Source organism: Pituophis catenifer, unplaced genomic scaffold (assembly GCF_029215685.1).
Source record: "Pituophis catenifer annectens isolate HBS135680 unplaced genomic scaffold, rPitCat1.0.hap2 SCAF_1, whole genome shotgun sequence".
Lineage (NCBI taxonomy): Eukaryota > Metazoa > Chordata > Lepidosauria > Squamata > Colubridae > Pituophis > Pituophis catenifer.
Genome location: NW_027256881.1, coordinates 197,540,220 through 197,558,463, shown reverse-complemented (window position 1 = coordinate 197,558,463; position 18,244 = coordinate 197,540,220). Strand labels below are relative to the sequence as shown.

Here is an 18,244-nt window from a genome sequence, read left to right as displayed (position 1 = left end):
GCTTATTTACTAATATTGTATCAGAGCCATTTTCCAGTTTATTGTAGGAATATGTGCTTATCAAGTGTGCAGATGACATAGAGTTGGGAGGGATGACTATTAACAGAGAGGAGAGAAAAAAGATTTAGACAGGCTTGTGCATGTCAGTAGGACAAATGAAAGGGCTACATATAGGATGGGGAAGATCTGTTTTGACACTAGTACAGGTGAAATACGCCAAGTGTTAGCTGACCACACATCGAACGTGAATCAGCAGTGTGATGTACTGCTTAAAAGCAAGTGCTATTTTGAAGTTTGTGAATAGGAGCATAGAATTCAGAAAAGGGCTATCCAAATGGTGAAGGATCTGGGAACAAAAAGAAGATTGAGTGGAGATGTTGTTTTATTAAAAAAATGTAGTACTGATTCCTAAATCTAAATTGTAACGGAAAATAGCTTTTTAGCTGGTCCTATAATCTCCCTTTCTCATTGCTGGGACTGTACACTGTGCTAAACCAAGAATGTAAAAACTGAGGGTAGCTTACAAGTAGCGTTTTGTCATTCACCAAGGAACCTATGTATCGTGGCCATTTGGGAGCATGTTAGGGGCAGGATTATAGGGTAAAAAACATTTTATTCGTCCCTTAAAATTTCATGCCCAGATTGGTTCCAGCTCTCCTGAACGTTTAGACTGCAGTTTTCAATATGTTGACAATAGTGAATAGTCTGGTCTTTGATCAGATAAGTTGCCTACACCTCAAAACTAAGTTATACTTCTGCTGGGGTTGTGCCTTATGCCTGATGGATTTAGAGCATTGAAAATCTTGACGTATGGTTTAGTATTCTGTGTGAAGCAGGTCATTACTGGCTTCCTCAGTAAACTTGTATGTGAACCCAGTGTTTGAATCTACTTCATTGTTAGGTGTATAGTGTGAGTGAAAAAGAGAACACGATGTGTAGAGTTTTGAATGGACAAAGTCCATGAGTCACAGAGTGGCCTATGAGCAAAAGATCAGTCTGAATGATTGTAAAGCTAAAGTTTTAATGTGCTTTTTTTAGCAATGCAATGGCAAATTACAGTATTTTCAACGTTACTGTATCTGTAAATAAAAAATTATAATGGTGTTTATTATAAGTTCCAGATAGTTTCTCAGCCAAAATGTGTGTGTGTCTGTGTCTGTGTATCTCTCTCTCTCTCTCTCTGTGTGTGTGTGTGTGTGTGTGTGTGTGTGTGTGTGTAGGGGAGGATTCTTTTGTGTCCTCTGGAATTAGTTAGCCAATAATATGTAACTGTGAGATTTCATGTAGTGAACGATCTGAGAGCAAAGGACACAATAGCTTGAATTCCCCAACCTTTGTGATTTAAGAGGGGGTGAGGGCAGCAGGTGTCTGCTGAAGAGGCCAGCTAGAAAGGACAATTGCTTTCAAAAGTGACTTCTTTCTTTGATAGCTGGTGAGAATAGAAATATGTAAATGAGCAAATCTGCAAGCAGACACAACTTCCCCTTTTGATTTAGGGCCAGTGCTTTTAAAATAAGGAAACATTTTTCTTTTGTGTTTCTTTAATTTTATAGCAGAACATTCCACACATAGTTGTCACTTTTGAAAATATCCCTCAGAGAAAAGAAAGAAATGTAACATCTTTAAGTAAAATCTTTAAAAATATAATAGCTATGTTGTGAGGAATTACTATGAGGGGGTTAAATTTAAAGGGAATACAGGAATCAAAAGGGAAATGACATAGAAGTTAATGCTGGCTTAAGAAAAAAAATAACTTTTTTTTTCTTGTTTCAGACAGAAAAATAGCAGTTTTCCTGCAAAACAGTGCTTTTTTGAAAAACAAACAAGCAAGGTACTGTGACATTCAGTCTCTAAAATGATATAAGATCCCTAAATCTACAGTTCAGAAGCATGTTCACAGTTACTTGGCACAACTATCAGAATATGAAACCATTAGGAATATTTTCAAGTCTTGGAGACAAAAGCCTTGCTTGCTAAGAACTTTTGTTCTGTAGAAAGACAGGGAGGTACAAGTGAACAACGGAATCAAAAGGCTGGAAATCTGCTGCTGTGAATAAATGTTAGCTGGTCCCTGAGGTGATTTGTCTGCGCACTTCACTTTCTACAGATGTGAGATCCTCTTTTTTTTTTTTTTTCACAAGGACCTGAGGTTCTTTGGTAGCACTTTGATATCCTGTTTGAATTCAATATGTGAAATGGAGGAGTCGCTCTGTGACTGGGAGCACAGCCGTCTTTGAAGTCTGATCCAATTTTTGCTGCTTACCATTTGATGTTGCAAGGATGAAATGAAGAAAATGTACAGTTTTTGCCAGTAGCTCTGCTGAGCATATGTAAGATTAAAAAAGCAAAATCCCTTGGATGATGTACTTAGAAATGTTAAGCAGATTAATACCTTCCTATAGCTTTTTTTTTACTTCTAAAGATACAAATTAACTTTGAGCAAAAATCAGCATATATCATATGCCATTATTCACAGTTTTTCTGTGCCAGGGAGGGAAACAGGTAGTAGGAAGGACCAATAAATAAATAAATAAATAAACAAGGCTTGTGACATTGTTGCAAAACACAGCTGCTAAGGAAATTCACAGGGCTTGGCCCACTCAAATGTAGGCTCAACAGAACTGGATTCACTAGACAGAATTCTAAGGTACTTCCCTGGCTGAATCCCTCCAAATATGATAGACATGCCGGTTGAGAGTTGTAGTTGAATACATCTGGAGGGACCAGTTTAGGGAAGACTCTCCAATCTAGCACTGAATCTTGCCAGAGACCATCCAGAATATTAAATGTAATACAGTTGTAAAATACTAGGTTCATGTCTTGACAACTACAAAGTTGGATTGAAAAACAACTCTTTTTTTTTCCTTTTCTTTTTTCTTTTCAAGATTTTAGCTGAAACTTCAGCATCCCTGGCCATTCTGAGACATTCAGATCAAGTGAAAGATTTGCAACCTTTCTGCTACACCCGTTTAGCTGCAGATCATCAGCTTTCTTGTCCACAAAGACCACTGGAAAGTCAAGGTAGGAAATGTATAGAAAGGCATAGTTGTTAACATATATATTTTTTCTTATGTAAAAAGAAATCCTTACAATTCCCTAAAAGGATGAAAAACAGATAGACAACCGATTCAGCAGGAGGAAAGTTATCCTGTCAATCTTTTTCTCCTTAATTTTAAATAATACAAATTAATTACAAAAGCAATTTACTCCATCTTTCCCTATTGCGTGCATGGGCATTGTCAGCTGATGATATAGTAGCTATTATCTTATACAACACAGTAAATCTCAAGGATTTATATTTTAGATATACCTTTGGGACTATCTATTCCTCTTCATTCTCACTTCTGCCTACATAACATTGCAGAATCAGATTCAGATCCTGTAAGCCTAATTTAAGATGTACATGTGAGAAAGGAGTCATTTCTTGTTATTGGTAAATAATGGGAGTCAGAAATCCTTGCTCTAGTGAAGATGGCCCAGAGGCTTAGTAATAAATCCAGATCATTTTTGGTCCTATCTATGATGACAATATTTTAATACGACTGAAATATCAAACCTGTACCAGGAAGGGAACAATAGGTGAAAGCAATCTATCCAAAACAACATTTATATGCTGACACTTTAACTGTTTTATCCACGCAAGTAAGGCCTTGAGGATTATTACATGTATTTGTATATTTGAAATATATAGTGCAGTGGACCAACTGAGTCTGCAGGATGGAAGGTGCTTCTCTCTCAAAAACTCTCTGATTCTGCTTCCTGTTTTTGGATAGCAGCTTGGTAGTTCTCATTGTTGATGGTTCTAAAATGGCACCTGCCTGGAATCCTAACTCTAGCTTGTAAACTAAATTTAGAGTTGTTCCCACTACTGCCCGTAGCCATCATCGCATACCTACCCTGCGAAGAAATTGATGGGTAAGCATAGATTGAAGCAGTGGTGAAGTCCAAATTTTTTTAACTACTGGTTCTGTGGGCGTGGCTTGGTAGGTGTGGTGTGGCTTGTGGGCATAGTGTAGCTTGGTGGGCGTGGCTTGGTAGGTGTGGCAGGGGAAGGATACTGCAAAAACTCTATTCCCACCCCACTCCAAGGGAAGGATACTGCAAACTCCCCATTCCCTCCCCACTCCTGGGGGAAGTATATTGCAAAATCTCCATTCCCACCCCACTCTGGGGCCATCCAGAAGTGGTATTTGCCGGTTCTCCAAACTACTCAAAATTTCCGCTACCAGTTCTCCAGAACCTGTCAGAACCTGCTGTATTTCACCCCTGGATTGAAGATAGACCAATACGAATACTCCCAGTGGGGATGTGCATCCTGCATGCTGATTGGTCGATCCAACTTCCTGTTCTGGGCTTTGTAGTTTGACTGCTCCCAAGCCAGAATGTTAAAATTTGTAGGCATGTGAATCCAACAGCTATGCAACTGTCTTTGAATGATAGATGCATGTGTTCCTTCAGGTGCAGTACCAGAGAAGTCTGCTTGACCCTTAAGAGACATAGGACCCTCACAACCTGTACTCCCTTACTGACAGTTTTAAAAAGCAAAAATGCAAAAAAGCAAGGCCATTTTAACAGTCAAATTTCTTGGCTGCTTAGAAAATTCAAGTTAACATTATAGATTAAAATAACTGTCTAAATAAAAAAAATGTTTCCTGTACAGTGTGATAAAGGGGTAAGGTTATATGCTAAATTCATAATTTTTACAAATAACTAAAAATGTTGAGCTTTAGCATTATAGAAGCATAAAACAATTAGCATTATTTCCTGGCTCAACATTATACTTAATACTACAGAATTAGTACACTTTTGAACTAGATATTCATTGTGCTTCATTTACCTGGATTCTTTCAGCATCTTGGAAATTCCCCAACTTTAATCTGAGAATTATTTTAGGTTTTTCTGGCCTCATTTCACAGCTGGAGCTCTGCCCCTAATTTTTTTTAGCAATATTTTTTTTTTATTCAGAAACTTAGAATACAAACTCCAAAAAAAGAAAGAAAACAAAATTAGACAAAAATACAGGTAGAAAACTCTCTGGGAAGCTTTTGGAAAAAAATGCTCTTTAGCTTAAAAGTTTTATTTGAAAACTTTAATTTAAAAAAATTGATGGGTCAACAATGGTTTTGACAATCCCAGGGTGACAGTCAAAGGCAGAACATAACAGATGGACTTGATTTGCAGCCTGATGGACTGGAATCTGGTTTGGCACTGCCAAATTTAAAGAAAAAAAGAGCCTGGTCTGAGAATTGCAGGCTTGGTGGAGAAAGTTGAAAGGGGCACGGACATAAGAAACTCAGAGATGATGAAATTGATGAGTGATGGACTGGACTTTTTTGGATCGACTTTGGAAAATGGATTCATTATATTTAGCCAGACAACCATTGACGAGAGATGCAATGTTTTCATCTATAGAGAAGCTTTTTGAACAATGGGTGCTGCAGAGATATTCAAAACAGAGGTTTATGATTCTGGGAAGTGAGATGAATTGTTTTCAGTTCTCAATTAAAATTTTAAGGAAAAGTTTATCATCAAGAATCAAACAAGAATATTTCATCCTGGATGGGCCAGAGATAATGACTGCAGTGATTTGTGTTATACACACACACACACACACACACACACACACACAGAGAGAGAGAGAGAGAGAGAGAGAGAGAGAGAGAGAATACAGATGTATATAACAGATCAAATTGGTTGCAAATAAATGTAGAACAGGGATGTTAAACTCGATTTCATTAAGGGCCGCATCAGGGTTGTGTTTGACCTCAGAGGGCCAGGAAGTGGGGGGGCTGTAGCCGGGGGGGCAAGGCATGGCTAGGGGCATGGCCAGGGTGGGTATAACACGGGATTGCACCTCCGCACACATGGTTTTATACACTTATAAAAATAGAGAGGCGTACATGTCTGTGATTTTGTTTTTTTTTAATACATTCTTGATCTACTTGATCACCCTATGAGAGAGAGACCAGATCAAGAAACTGACTCCATAGGAAAACTAGAACTATAAATTATTGACATAGACTATAGTAGCAGAATCCTGCAAGCCTGAAAGGTAAAATATTTTACTTTTCCTCTCTTTTATAATGTTCTGAGTCAAGGACGGCCTCCTGAAGCACACAAAATGGGGCACGTACCCCCCTCCCATATTTTGGGCCTGGAGAGTCTCCTGCAGCACTCCGGCAGTCAAAATTGGGGTATATGCTGGGCCCCCCACGCCCCATTTTCAGTAGCAGAGGCATCATGGGCTGGTCCTTTGCTATTTCCAAGCTGGCCCTGTGGGCCAGATCTAAGCACCTGGTGGGCCAGATGCGGCCCGCGGGCCTTGAGTTTGACACCCCTGATGTAGAAATATATAAATTCTGAGAGTTCTGCTCCTGTTTTTTTGCTCTTTGTAGCAAAGAGAAAGGTTTGGATTCTGCCTGTGATCAAGGGCTGTATATCAGGCAAAAAAATATGAATGAGGAATGTTTGTAGTCTGAGGAGATGCTTATTCCCTCTGAGGTCTGCTAGCCAGTAGTGGAATTATATTTACAATATTTACAAACATTTATAATGTTTAGATTTAGCCCTTTTAAAAAATAGATCCTAGGACAATTCATATTATTACATTATAGTAATTTGAAAACAATTTGAATTAAACAATCAACCAACAGTATGGCAACAGATGAAGCCCCAAATGTCTATAAATGTATTCTTCCCTGTGCCTATTATAAAAATATTGATAGTGTTCTAATTATTCAGTTAATTAATATTAGTGCGCAGGGGAAAAAAAGGGCAATCTGGAATACTATTCAGATTCAAGGTATGGGCTGCACAATCTTCTGCAGTTAAGGCAAGTCTGTGAAGCTTTCTCTCATTTTAGGAGGCATATGGTCACAGCCTGTCACATATTGAGTAGTTTCCACTGCAAAATCTGAATCTCCTCTAAAAACAAGAGGAAATGCATTTCCTTATTATGATTTTCAAGATGTGTGCATTACACTGGAACCTTTTATAAGGATTCCATATTAAAAAAAATAAATCTCCCAAATGAAACCATTACCTCCATCCTCTTTGGGTAGTTCAACAAAGCAAAACAAAAATTCAAGATTGCTTCTCTCTGGGGGGAAAAATGGTGGAATCGAGCTTCCTCTAGATGGGGTAATCTAGGCAATTGCATGTAAATTCAAACTCACTTTTAACAAATATTGTGTCAAAAGAGCCCCAGTTATCATTTGATTTTGAAGAAGAACAAGTGGCACCATTGATTGGATGCACAAAAGAAAGTAGGTGGAAAGAGCAAGCATGTAACTACAGAATTTCCTAGTAATGCATTTAAGGCACTTAAAGAGGCAATGATTATCAATCACTCTTAAATGAGTAAGCATTAAAGAAATAAACCTGTTGAAGACTAATAGTCTCTTCCAGCACTTTCAGAAAGCATGGAAATTCAAATTCTTTCACACACCAGTAAACCTGAATTGCTCTCTATGTCTGATGGGATGGTTTAAGCATATGGCACTTGAGCCAAAATAAAATGGCAAATAGCCCCTTATTCTAAGAAAGAAATATAGCATAAAATAAAATAAAATAAGGAAAAGATCAGCCTTTCAAGAGACTCTGCAGCCTAATCCTATGCAGTTTTTTAGTAAAAAATAATAATAAAATAAGGAAAAGACCAGCCTGTCAAGAAACTCTTCAGCCCAACCCTATGCAGGTTTGCCTATAAATAACTTTATGGCAGGGGTGAAATCTAAAAATTTTTGCTACCGGTTCTGTGGGCGTGGCTTAATTAGTGGGCGGGGCTTGTTGATCAGGTGACTGGGTGGGCGTGGCCAAGTCAATGTCACTTCTTTGCTCTTTTTTAACTTACAAAACAAAACACAACACAACTGACTCACCCACAATGTAAAAGCAGCTGTGCTAGACTCAAAATGGCCCCGCAACAAGCAGGAACCTCACACAGCCACAAAAAGCCCCAAAAAACAACTTTCACACTTTACACACACAAAATTCCACATACAGCTTTGTGAGATTTTGTGTGTTTGTGTAGTTAGAGTGAAACACTACAGAAACACACTAAATCTCAGAAAGCTGCACAAATATTATTTTATTTTTATTTATTTTTATTTTTATATAAAAGCAGCTAAATTCAAAACTTCCTAAACTTTAAATGGCTAGGTCTAAAAAAAGAACAACTTAAAAAAAACCCAATTAACTATTTTTTTCAAAGCTCCCAAAGGGGGAAAAAACTTACCCAATAGAACAGGGGTTAGCAGGCAACTCAGCTGGATCGTCAGAGCCATTTAAAAGGAAAAAAAGGCTCTGATGATTGCGCGGCTCAGCTGGGCATGGGGGGCAGGGGCAGGGATTTTTGCTACCGGTTCTCCGAACTGGCCGCTGCCATCGCTACCTACTCACCCGAGCCAGTCAGAACTGGGAGCATTTCACCACTGCTTTATGGTACTTAGTGTAATATGCACATGGGCAACGTGGTAAATGATATCTTGAGAAATATCTTTTTTTCATAGGGAACCATTCTCAGATTGGGTGTTAATAAAACTAAACTGACTAGAGGGTAAATGGAACAACCTTTTTTTTTTCAGGTATTATTTATTTGTTCCAAATGCAGGATCAAAGTAGCTTTATGTGTGATCATTCCTCAATTTGGTTCCTTCTAGATCAGGGGTGTCAAACCTGTGGCGTCACATTGTCATCAAGTGAAGTATCACAACTTTTTTCCCCTTCGCTAAACCAAGGGTGGGCGTCACCAGTGCATGACCCATCCAGCCCACAGGCCGCAAGTTTGACACCCCTGTTCTAGATGTCTTCTACCATCCCCAGAATTGACCATCTTTGGCTTTTCTGGTTGACAATTCTGATTGTTGTAGTTCCAACGCACCCTAAAGGGTACCGGGTTGGAGAAAGTGGTATCAGTATGTTCCCTAGTTCTCTATGGAAGTAAAGGCCATCTTTAAGTAAGGGTTGTCTCAGCAAGTAAGGGTATCACTTAACTGATCTTGACAGGTTTTGAAAACTGAGCAGGATTTATTTAGTACTTAGATGGGAAACCTTTAAAGGACTTGTAAACTATACTGACATAAAGCCTGAGAAGCAACCACCCATCCCAAACAAAGAAACAAAAAGAACCTTATTTTTCCATATTCTTTTTGATATTCTTCCATGTTCCATATTCTTTTTGACAAAATAACATAGGTATAACTTGTCAATAGGAGTTCAACTCAAAGGGTCTTTACCTTTTTAAATAAGGATTATCAACTAAATCAGAATAGCTTGCTTCCTTTTAAAAACATCAGTGGTTGGTATACATGAAAGCAAAGATTTTGTTCTTGGTGTAAAACTCAAGAACTCAGACTTTTCCTTTCCCTTTTTTCAGTTGCAATATTAAAATTGTTTTGCTTTCTTTTTGAATAAGCAAGTGAGACCTTATTAGAGAATCATTGGGATGGAAGGGACTTGTAGGTCTTTTAGTCCAGCCCCCTCAGCCCCAGGCAGGAATCTCCACACAATTTCAGATGAATGGTTGTCCAATCTTTTCTTGAAAACCTCCAGCAATGGAGCACCCAGCACTCAGGAGGCAAGTATTCTATTGCTTTCACTGTCAGGAAATTTCTTGTTATTGCCAAATTGGATCTCCCTTTGATCAGCTTCCATCCATCGCTTCTTGTCTTACATTCAGATGCTGTAAAGATCAATTCCCTCTTCCTTGGGACAACACTTCAAGTATTGGAAGACTATCATGTCTCCCCCTCAGTCTTCTCTTTGTTAAGTTAAGCTTACCTAGTTCCTTAAGCTGTTCTTCACAGAATTTAGCCTCCAGATCAGGGGTGAAATCTAAAAAATTTTGCTACTGGTTCTGTGGGTGTGGCTTAATTAGTGGGTGTGGCTTGTTGGTCAGGTGACTGGGTGGGCGTGGCTTGTTGGTCAGGTGGACGTGGCCAAGTCAACATCACTTTGTTGCCCTTTTTTAACCTACAAAACACAACACAACACAACTGGCTCACCAACAATGTAAAAGCAGCTGTGCTAGACCCAAAATGTCCCCTGCAACAAGCAGGAACCTCACACAGCCACAAAAAGTCCAAAAAACCAACTTTCACACTTTACACACACAAAATTCCACATACAGCTTTGTGAGATTTTGTGTGTTTGTGTAGTTAGAGTGAAACACTACAGAAGCACACAAAATCTCAGAAAGCTGCACAAATTTTATTTTATTTTAATTTAATTTTTATATAAAAGCAGCTAAATTTAACACTTCCTAAACTTTAAATGGCTAGGTCTAAAAAAAGAACTAAAAAAACCCCCAATTAACTATTTTTTTTAAAGCTCCCAAAGGGGGAAAAAAAGAGACAAGGCAGGCAGGCAGATAGAGCTGCTCACCGATGAGCTTGATTGCAGGCAGGGAGATTCAGTTGCTTGCTGATGCAATGGATTGCAGGGATTACAGCAAGCGAAGCAAGGCAGGCGTTGCAACCAGCAGCTAAGGTAAGCAAGCTGGAGGCTGGGGGGGGGAGGGATTTTTGCTACCAGTTCTCCGAACTGCCCGCCGCCATCGCTACCTACTCGCCCGAGTCGGTCCGAACTGGAAGCATTTCACCCCTGCTCCAGATCCATTATCAATTTTGTTGCTCTTCTCTACATTCTTTCTAGAGCCTCAGCATCCTTTATATATTGTGACCAGAACTGGATGCAATATCTAAATGTAGCCTCACCAGTGGAGTATAGAGTGGGCACTATCACTTCTCTTGATCTTGATATCCCTCTGTTGATGCAGCCCAGAACTGCATTGATTTTTGGGGGGCAACTGCAGTATATTGCTGACTCATACTTAAGCGATGACCCCCTCAGGAGATCTAGATTCCTCTCACTGGCACTACTGTTGAATCAGGTATTACCTATCTTGCACATGTACATCTGGTTGTTGTTGTTGTTTTGCCTGAGTGCCAAACCTTACTTTTCTCACCCACAAACTGCATCTTGTTGTGTAGGACCGAATGCTCAGGTCTATCAAGATCCTTCTGAATCTTGAATCTTTCAGATAGGGTTAACCCAAAGCCCCAAATGCTTTGATTGGTTTCACAAAAGTATATGTTCAAAAACTAATATCTGTGATGCTTGTACACATACATGCAGTTGCGTTGCAGTTGTATTGGAATTCTGCAGACTATATCAGTATGGCAACGCCATGAAGCTTCATTAATTATTAGGTAGGAAACCTATAATGTCCTTTGCACCTCCTCCCATGGATTTTTCCATTGTGTGGTAGCATGGCTCATATTGCAGCTGAGAAGCTCTTGCTCTTGTTTTGTATTGGGTCTCTTCATACGGTGAAATGGAAACTTTCTCAAGCCCCCCCCCCCAAAACTCTGAAAAGCCCTTTGGCAATTTCCTTTTATTCACCAACCTACAGCCTCATATCTAACTCTGGGAGGCTTCTTTTTATCATCATTATTCCAATTCCTTGGTGTCTGGATGCTTCCCCTTCCTGCGTTCACCTATTAGTATAATGTTAATTAAAAGCGATTAGCAGATAACCTGTGGTGAACATGCAAACCATAAACTCTGACATTTGCAGTCGGAGACAATCAGCGTCATGCCAAAAGATCAATCCATATCCATGAGTGAGATATGGCTTTTGATCGTGAACAGAGTCAGATTATGTCAGCCCTCCTGGGTAAACCAGACAGGAAACACAAGTAGATGAGCTAAATCTACTTTATTATAAGACTACATTAGCAGAATCCTGCAAATCTGAAAGAGCAAACTTCCCTTTCTCCACTTTTAACTCTTTGCTCCATTAAGACCTGTCCTTCCTTGATTTTTTTACCTGACTATTTAAGCAACTGCGAACTCCTGCCCCTCTTCTATGGTTGCTTCCCAAGCAGTATCTCTTCTCCCCTTTCTTCAAGGTCATCCATGCATTACATTAAAGATTATCCTGTCCTTTTTTCTGCGAGATAAGAACATAAAAACAAAGAAGAAAAAAAGTTGTTGAATCCTGGCTGGAAAAAGTGGGATTTACCATCTCCCAAATATCTTCCAATAAGTAATTGGAATCTTCAGGAGTTGGGAGAATTTTATTTTTCCAGATGTAGTTGCTTCAAAACTTTACTTGCCTATTTGAAAATAATCTCAGCTCCAACTTTGGGTCAGTGCAACTAGCTGAAGACCTACTCAATTACAGATCAATTTATTCTGGGTTTTAGTCACCCAGACTTAACTTTCTCCATTCCCCCAGCCTCAAATAAAACATAGAATAGAATAAAATTTTTATTGGCCAAGTGTGTGATTGGACACACAACAAATTTGTCTTGGTGCATATGCTCTCAGTGTACATAAAAGAAAAGATACGTTTATCAAGAATCATAAGGTACAACACTTAATGATAGTCATAGGTTACAAATAAGCAATCGGGAAACAATATCAATATAAATTGTAAGGATACCAGCAACTAGGTTACAGTCATACAGTCATAAGTGGGAGGAGATGGGTGATGGGAACGATGAGAAGATGAGAAGATTAATAGTAGTGCAGACTTAGTAAATAGTTTGACAGTGTTGAGGGAATTATTTGTTTAGCAGACTGTTCTTGTGTCTAGTTGTTCTGGTGTGCAGTGCTCTATAGCGTCATTTTGAGGGTAGGAGTTGAAACATGCTGCAACACTTTGAATCCTACTCAGGGTATTCTTTAGGTAGCATAAACTCAATGGGTAAAATGCGATGTTGTTTTAACTTTTGATTGGAAGTCATTTGGAAGATCGGGGGCTATATAAATGTTTTAAATAAGTAAATAAAAGGTTGTTAATTATACAAAATGGCTCTCTTACTCTCTGTTAACTCTTGGTAGAAACAAAAGAGGTAGAAATATTCTATGCTGCCTAGAAGACTTATCTCTACCCTTTTCATTCTGTTACAATTCCAATATACCTAGTAAATCATAAGCATCTGCTCTTAATTTATATATAATGGTATTTACCGGTAATTGTCCTAAACAAAATGTTTTAAAAACTGTCAAAAAAACCCCTACTATTTAATCTTATTATCAAGTATACCAAATGTTATCAAGGTTCATATGTTAATTCAATATCTTCAGTAATATTGCAGCCCCTTAAAACAATTGTATACAATCTTTATCTAAATTCTGCTTTGCTGGAAAGATCTTTTAAATTCTTGTTAAAATCTTCCAACATGTCACCTAGACTCAGTGGCACTGATAGAAGTCCAATTTGAATTTACTAAAGTGGCATTTCACCTCTCGAACTAAGATTTGGATCCGCAGATCCATTTCCAACTAATGGTCCAAGGGACTGGGATGAACTCATGGCCTCTGTTAGTGTCTGGACATCAGATTTCCAAAAAACATCCCATGACTCCCCAAACAAATCCTCAGTTTTCCTGGAAGACAGTATAGCCTTTAAACTTATTGCCTATCATTCTCCATCCATAGGTGTTAACAAAAATTTCAAAATCTCATTAAACCTTACTATTTTATAGATTGTACTTTGTCAAATATGGCTTAGACTTCCTGTTGAGTTATGCCCTTCCACTTATCCCCCCTTACTTTCACCTGAGATCAGGTGTCTTGAGACTGTTAGATGCCTAGCTTTCATCAATGGAGGGTGTTTATTCAGGGAAAATCCATGCACCCCACTAAAGTGAGACACATTTTAGAGAGAAGTTTTAGAAAGACTTTTACCTAGTTAGAAGGATCTTGCAGCAATAAGAAAAACACTGAGTCTAATAACCATAAAGTTTTGTCCACACGCTCCCACTCCGCCTTCTTGCTATTACCGTAGAACTGGCTGAACACCAGTCTGAGAGAACAGGAAGCTCTTATCCCGATATGAAGCATTTGGCTTACACTTTGCTCTTTTCAGAGTTTTATAGTTCCTGCTGCTGTGCAAACTTTCACCCTGCACAATGCTAATTAATGAGCAGCCACTTGTTGGTTTATTTATTTACTCAGCTTCTGCATTCCTCAGGTATCTGCTTTTTCTCTCCATTTGTCCTTCCGATGCATGCACTAGCTTCTAGATAAGGGTTATTGTCTTTGTATGATGGTTCAGGCTTTTGACTCCTTATTTCACATTGCTGGCTGCTTTTAATACAGAGCCATCTGAGTTTTTCTTTCATTACCTTACTTAGAGATTTTCAGGATTCTTCGGATCCATCAGGTTGAACAATTCATAGCTTTGCCAGTCAAAGACAATATGCAGCTTTACAGCATCTCCCATCTGACTGGATTAGAGTTCCCATTCTAATATTAAAACACTGTGCTTACTTTTCTTGTTAACAATTTACGTTTTTGGCTTACATGGGTGGATTACTAAAGTTATAATTAATGGCTAATGACATATTGTGTCAAATCTTTGTGTAAAAAATCTGTTTGGTTCTAGGCTAATTATTCACCCATGTTGTTCGGCTGTAGTATTATTATCCTTTTTATCTCCTCTACTCCTCCCTCTTATTAGTATCATTATTATGATTATTATTACTCTGTTGCTTTGCATGTAGAGAACTTCTGCATCGGAGACAAATTCCTTGTGTGTCTAATCACACCTGGCCAAATAAAGTATTCTAGTCTAGTCTAGTCTAGTCTAGTCTAGTCTAGTCTAGTCTAGTCTAGTTTCACTGCAAATTCTCTATTTAACATACAACTACATATTTGTCTGCGCTTCTTTATAGGACAGCAAAGCAGTTATCACTTCAAGGCAAACCCTTTATCAAACATAAGAATCAAAAGGCAATCTGAGAAGTTTAGAGCAAGAGTGTCTTCCCCTTCCTTCCTTTTGGGGATCTATAATCAGGGCCTGAGATGGTTGGAACTTGGACAAAGCTAAAATATTATTATGTTAATCTCATCTCATCTCATCTGTACCATACGGTGCCATGCCATGCCATGCCATACCAAAGCCACTTCAATGTAGTGATTAAGATGCCAAGCTAGAAACTGGGAGACTGGGAGTCCGACCTTAGGCACAAAGCCAGCTGGGTGAGCTTGGGCCGGTGACCCTCAACCCTAGGAAGGAGGCAAGGGCAACTCGAACTCTTTCCAACAAAAACTGCTGAGACTAGTCCAGGTAATCAGCAGGAATCAAGATTGACTCAAAGACATGCACACACACACACACACACACACACACACACACACACACACACACATATACATTGATGGCTAAGATTTTTATCATGCTGAGGTGTTATGAATGCTCAGTTTTCTTCCTAACCATCCTTTGTGTACGACAGCTTTTGTGGTGTTATTTAGCCACTGGTATGCATACTCCAAAACTGCTCTGTATGTCTCTAATGGCAGACTCCCAATTAATTCCTCTCCCTCCCTTCCATCTTGCTTAAGCTTGTATATTGCTGCTGGAATTATTAAAATTACCATATAGTTTTCTCAGTGATCTTTGTCTGTCAAGTCACCTTAGATCTGAGTTTCCTTTAATCATGATCCTTTATGATTAGACATAAGAGACTTACATTTTTGCATTTGTTGCTCAATTTTTCATTTGTAAAACATTTTCTCTTCAAGTCCCCTAAAAGCCAGGAAACATAACTACTTGGTTTCGATTTTTCTACAATTTATATATTTATACATTTGGAAGATGCAGCAAATTCAAGATAAGGTCAAGCCATTGGCAAACATGAAAGACAAAGTACTGCATTGTGCAGCAGAGCAGGTTTGGTAAGGAACATAATTTTAGGGCTTTAGGACAATAATAAAAATATATCCACAGCACAGTGCTATATTAGAGAAACATCTGTAAGATCTCAACTTTATTTTAAAATTTTCTGAAGTTCTTATCATTCTTATTGGGTTCCTTTCAGTTCATTTACATGGGTTGTGCATGCTAAACCTTCTGGCCTGCATCTTAAAAAGACAGTACCCAAACCAATCATATTAAGCATTTGTATTGCTTCTTGGCCTTTGAGTTAAGATCAAATGTAGTGTGCCTAGAACTTAACATAGAAAAGAAGAGTTGTGTCTCCGAAGCATAAGTTGGAAGAGGTGCTTGGGCAATGTGTTGACAACACAGGACTCAGTACCAACATGCATGATAATTATCAGCCCACCAAGGAAGACCAGATTTGGAATCCAAAGTTATGAATACTAAAACTAGCTTTATTACAGGGTTACAACAACAGAATTGCTTGCAAGTCTGAAAAGTATTCACCCCTCCCCTGCCTTTATCCACAAAAGAAATAGGGAGAGTATAAATCTAAGACATTTTCTCAAATTAGATCTCTGATTAGATTCAGATTTCTGTTATCCAACCATTTTCTTGGTTATGGCTTTTCCTCCTGTTTCTCAAGGTATTCTCCTAGCCCATTGCAATAATATACTATTTGCAGAGAAGGCTATCTTAAAAGTGTGTAATTGATAGCTTAGTCAAATTTAGGAGGAAATAATTGTTGACTGGACAGCGCTTAGTCCTATGATCTTGAACAATTTGCCACCATACCAGTACACTAATTAAGATTTCCTTGGTTCAGACTGTGACCAGACCTGACAGTTAAGAGATAATCAAACTCTGATCAATCCTGCAAAGGATAACACAGAGTCTGCACATGATTCATACAGAGCTGAAGAGGATTAATGGTTTAGCACCAATCTTTTATGTTTTGATTTGAAGGAAATTCTAAAATGTGTGGATGGCTTATTTTGCATCCCAAAACACTTCCAAGGGAAATTTCACAACTTGTCAATCTACAAAGAATGAGGGTGATTAATTGAACTTCTAGGGTCTGAGCTGTTGGAAAATGAACTTTCAGCTATACATTATCGTATTTAAAGCAATTGTCTTCTAAATTCCCAGACTAAATATATTACATAAGGAATGCACAATATATAGGACTGTGTGTCAAGTGGCTGTCCATTAGAATAACAAGATTGGCTCTGTTATCATTCAGCTGTATGCTTTTTTTTTTTTTTACATGAAGGAACTAAGGAACTAGAACTCACAGTATCCCAGTTTCTAACTTTATGTTTTAATCCTATACCAAATTTTATTAAATGTTAGTGTACTTTTATTTTCTGCTTAAACGTCTGCAAAATAAAAAACCAAGCATAAATTTAAGAAGTTATACAGTATTGCTGGTTGGTAAATTAATAACTATTAGAATCTCTCTGATTGCTCTATATTTGAGCAGTTGTGTTTTCAATAATCTTCTTTCTGTATGACAGGTTTTTTGTGTGTGTCAGGTTCACATGCTTGAAAAAACCGGAAAGTGAAAAAGAAAAGCACGCTGGATTGTGTACCAGGGAGCTTGCTCATGTTGGCTTCTTCTATCTCAAGTAAAACTATGATTGTGTGGGTTACCTCGTATCTCTTCATATTATGTGAAGGAGGTGAACAGAATGAACAGTGATAGAATTTATAAGTGTGTCAGAAAGTTTCACTTGTCTGCTTTGTAGGAGAAATGTTTTCCTCCAACAAATTTCACCTATTTCTGTTACAACACATCTTAAATGCAGGTATTCAGAACAAACATGGTGGATCCTATTTAGCGATCTCGAATGTCTACTTTGGCTAATCCACTTCTTAGCTGTCCTGAATTAACTCTCAACTACTGGTGAATTTCATCCACCAGTAATTGATACATAATATATTCCTCTGATGGAGAGGCTTGAGCTTAGCCTCAGCAGAGAGTTATGTACTGTGGGAAGATAGTATCTGTGCAGATGGTAGAGTCAATATGTAATGAAAGGCAATTAATCTTTATAACATGATAATACAGGAAAAACTCTACAAATCCAATTTTGGATTAGCTACTCCACAGTTACTAATGATATTTCATAAATAAAAAGAATGTGTATGATCATAACCTGACGTAAATCATTTTTAATGCTATGGAGCGGTTAAAATAGTGAAATTTGTAAGTAAGTGATATATATATCTTCCTTCAAAAGAAGATCCAGGCTAGAAATAGTCATAGTTTACAATCTTAGGTAAACTTACTCGGGAAGTTTTGTTGCATTATATGAGGTTAATTCTGAGTAAGTGAATATAGGACTTTGTCATTATTATATAATTGAGTTTAAGACACTTGGTGCCCATCTATACATATTAGCACAATGGCTCTTTCTACCAGGGATGTATTCAATCTTACTTGCCAAAAAAGTAACTTTCATTAAACTCTCAATGATTTTTTTAGTTTAAAATGTCTTGATAGTCACCCAGTAGAACTACCATCACAACTTACAGTATAGCTGGATACTCCAATAACAACAATCTGGG

The 18,244-nt window shown here is 38.1% G+C and overlaps 1 protein-coding gene across 1 annotated transcript in view; it reads left to right on the top strand.

The window, feature by feature from the left end:
* MYO3B (myosin IIIB) overlaps positions 1–18,244 on the top strand; it is a 226,414-nt gene that overhangs the window by 183,736 nt on the left and 24,434 nt on the right. The window contains exons 29-30 of the mRNA XM_070956912.1: positions 1,774–1,831; positions 2,886–3,021. Coding sequence (XP_070813013.1) covers positions 1,774–1,831; positions 2,886–3,021 — 194 coding nt within the window. The remainder of the gene's footprint in view (positions 1–1,773; positions 1,832–2,885; positions 3,022–18,244) is intronic.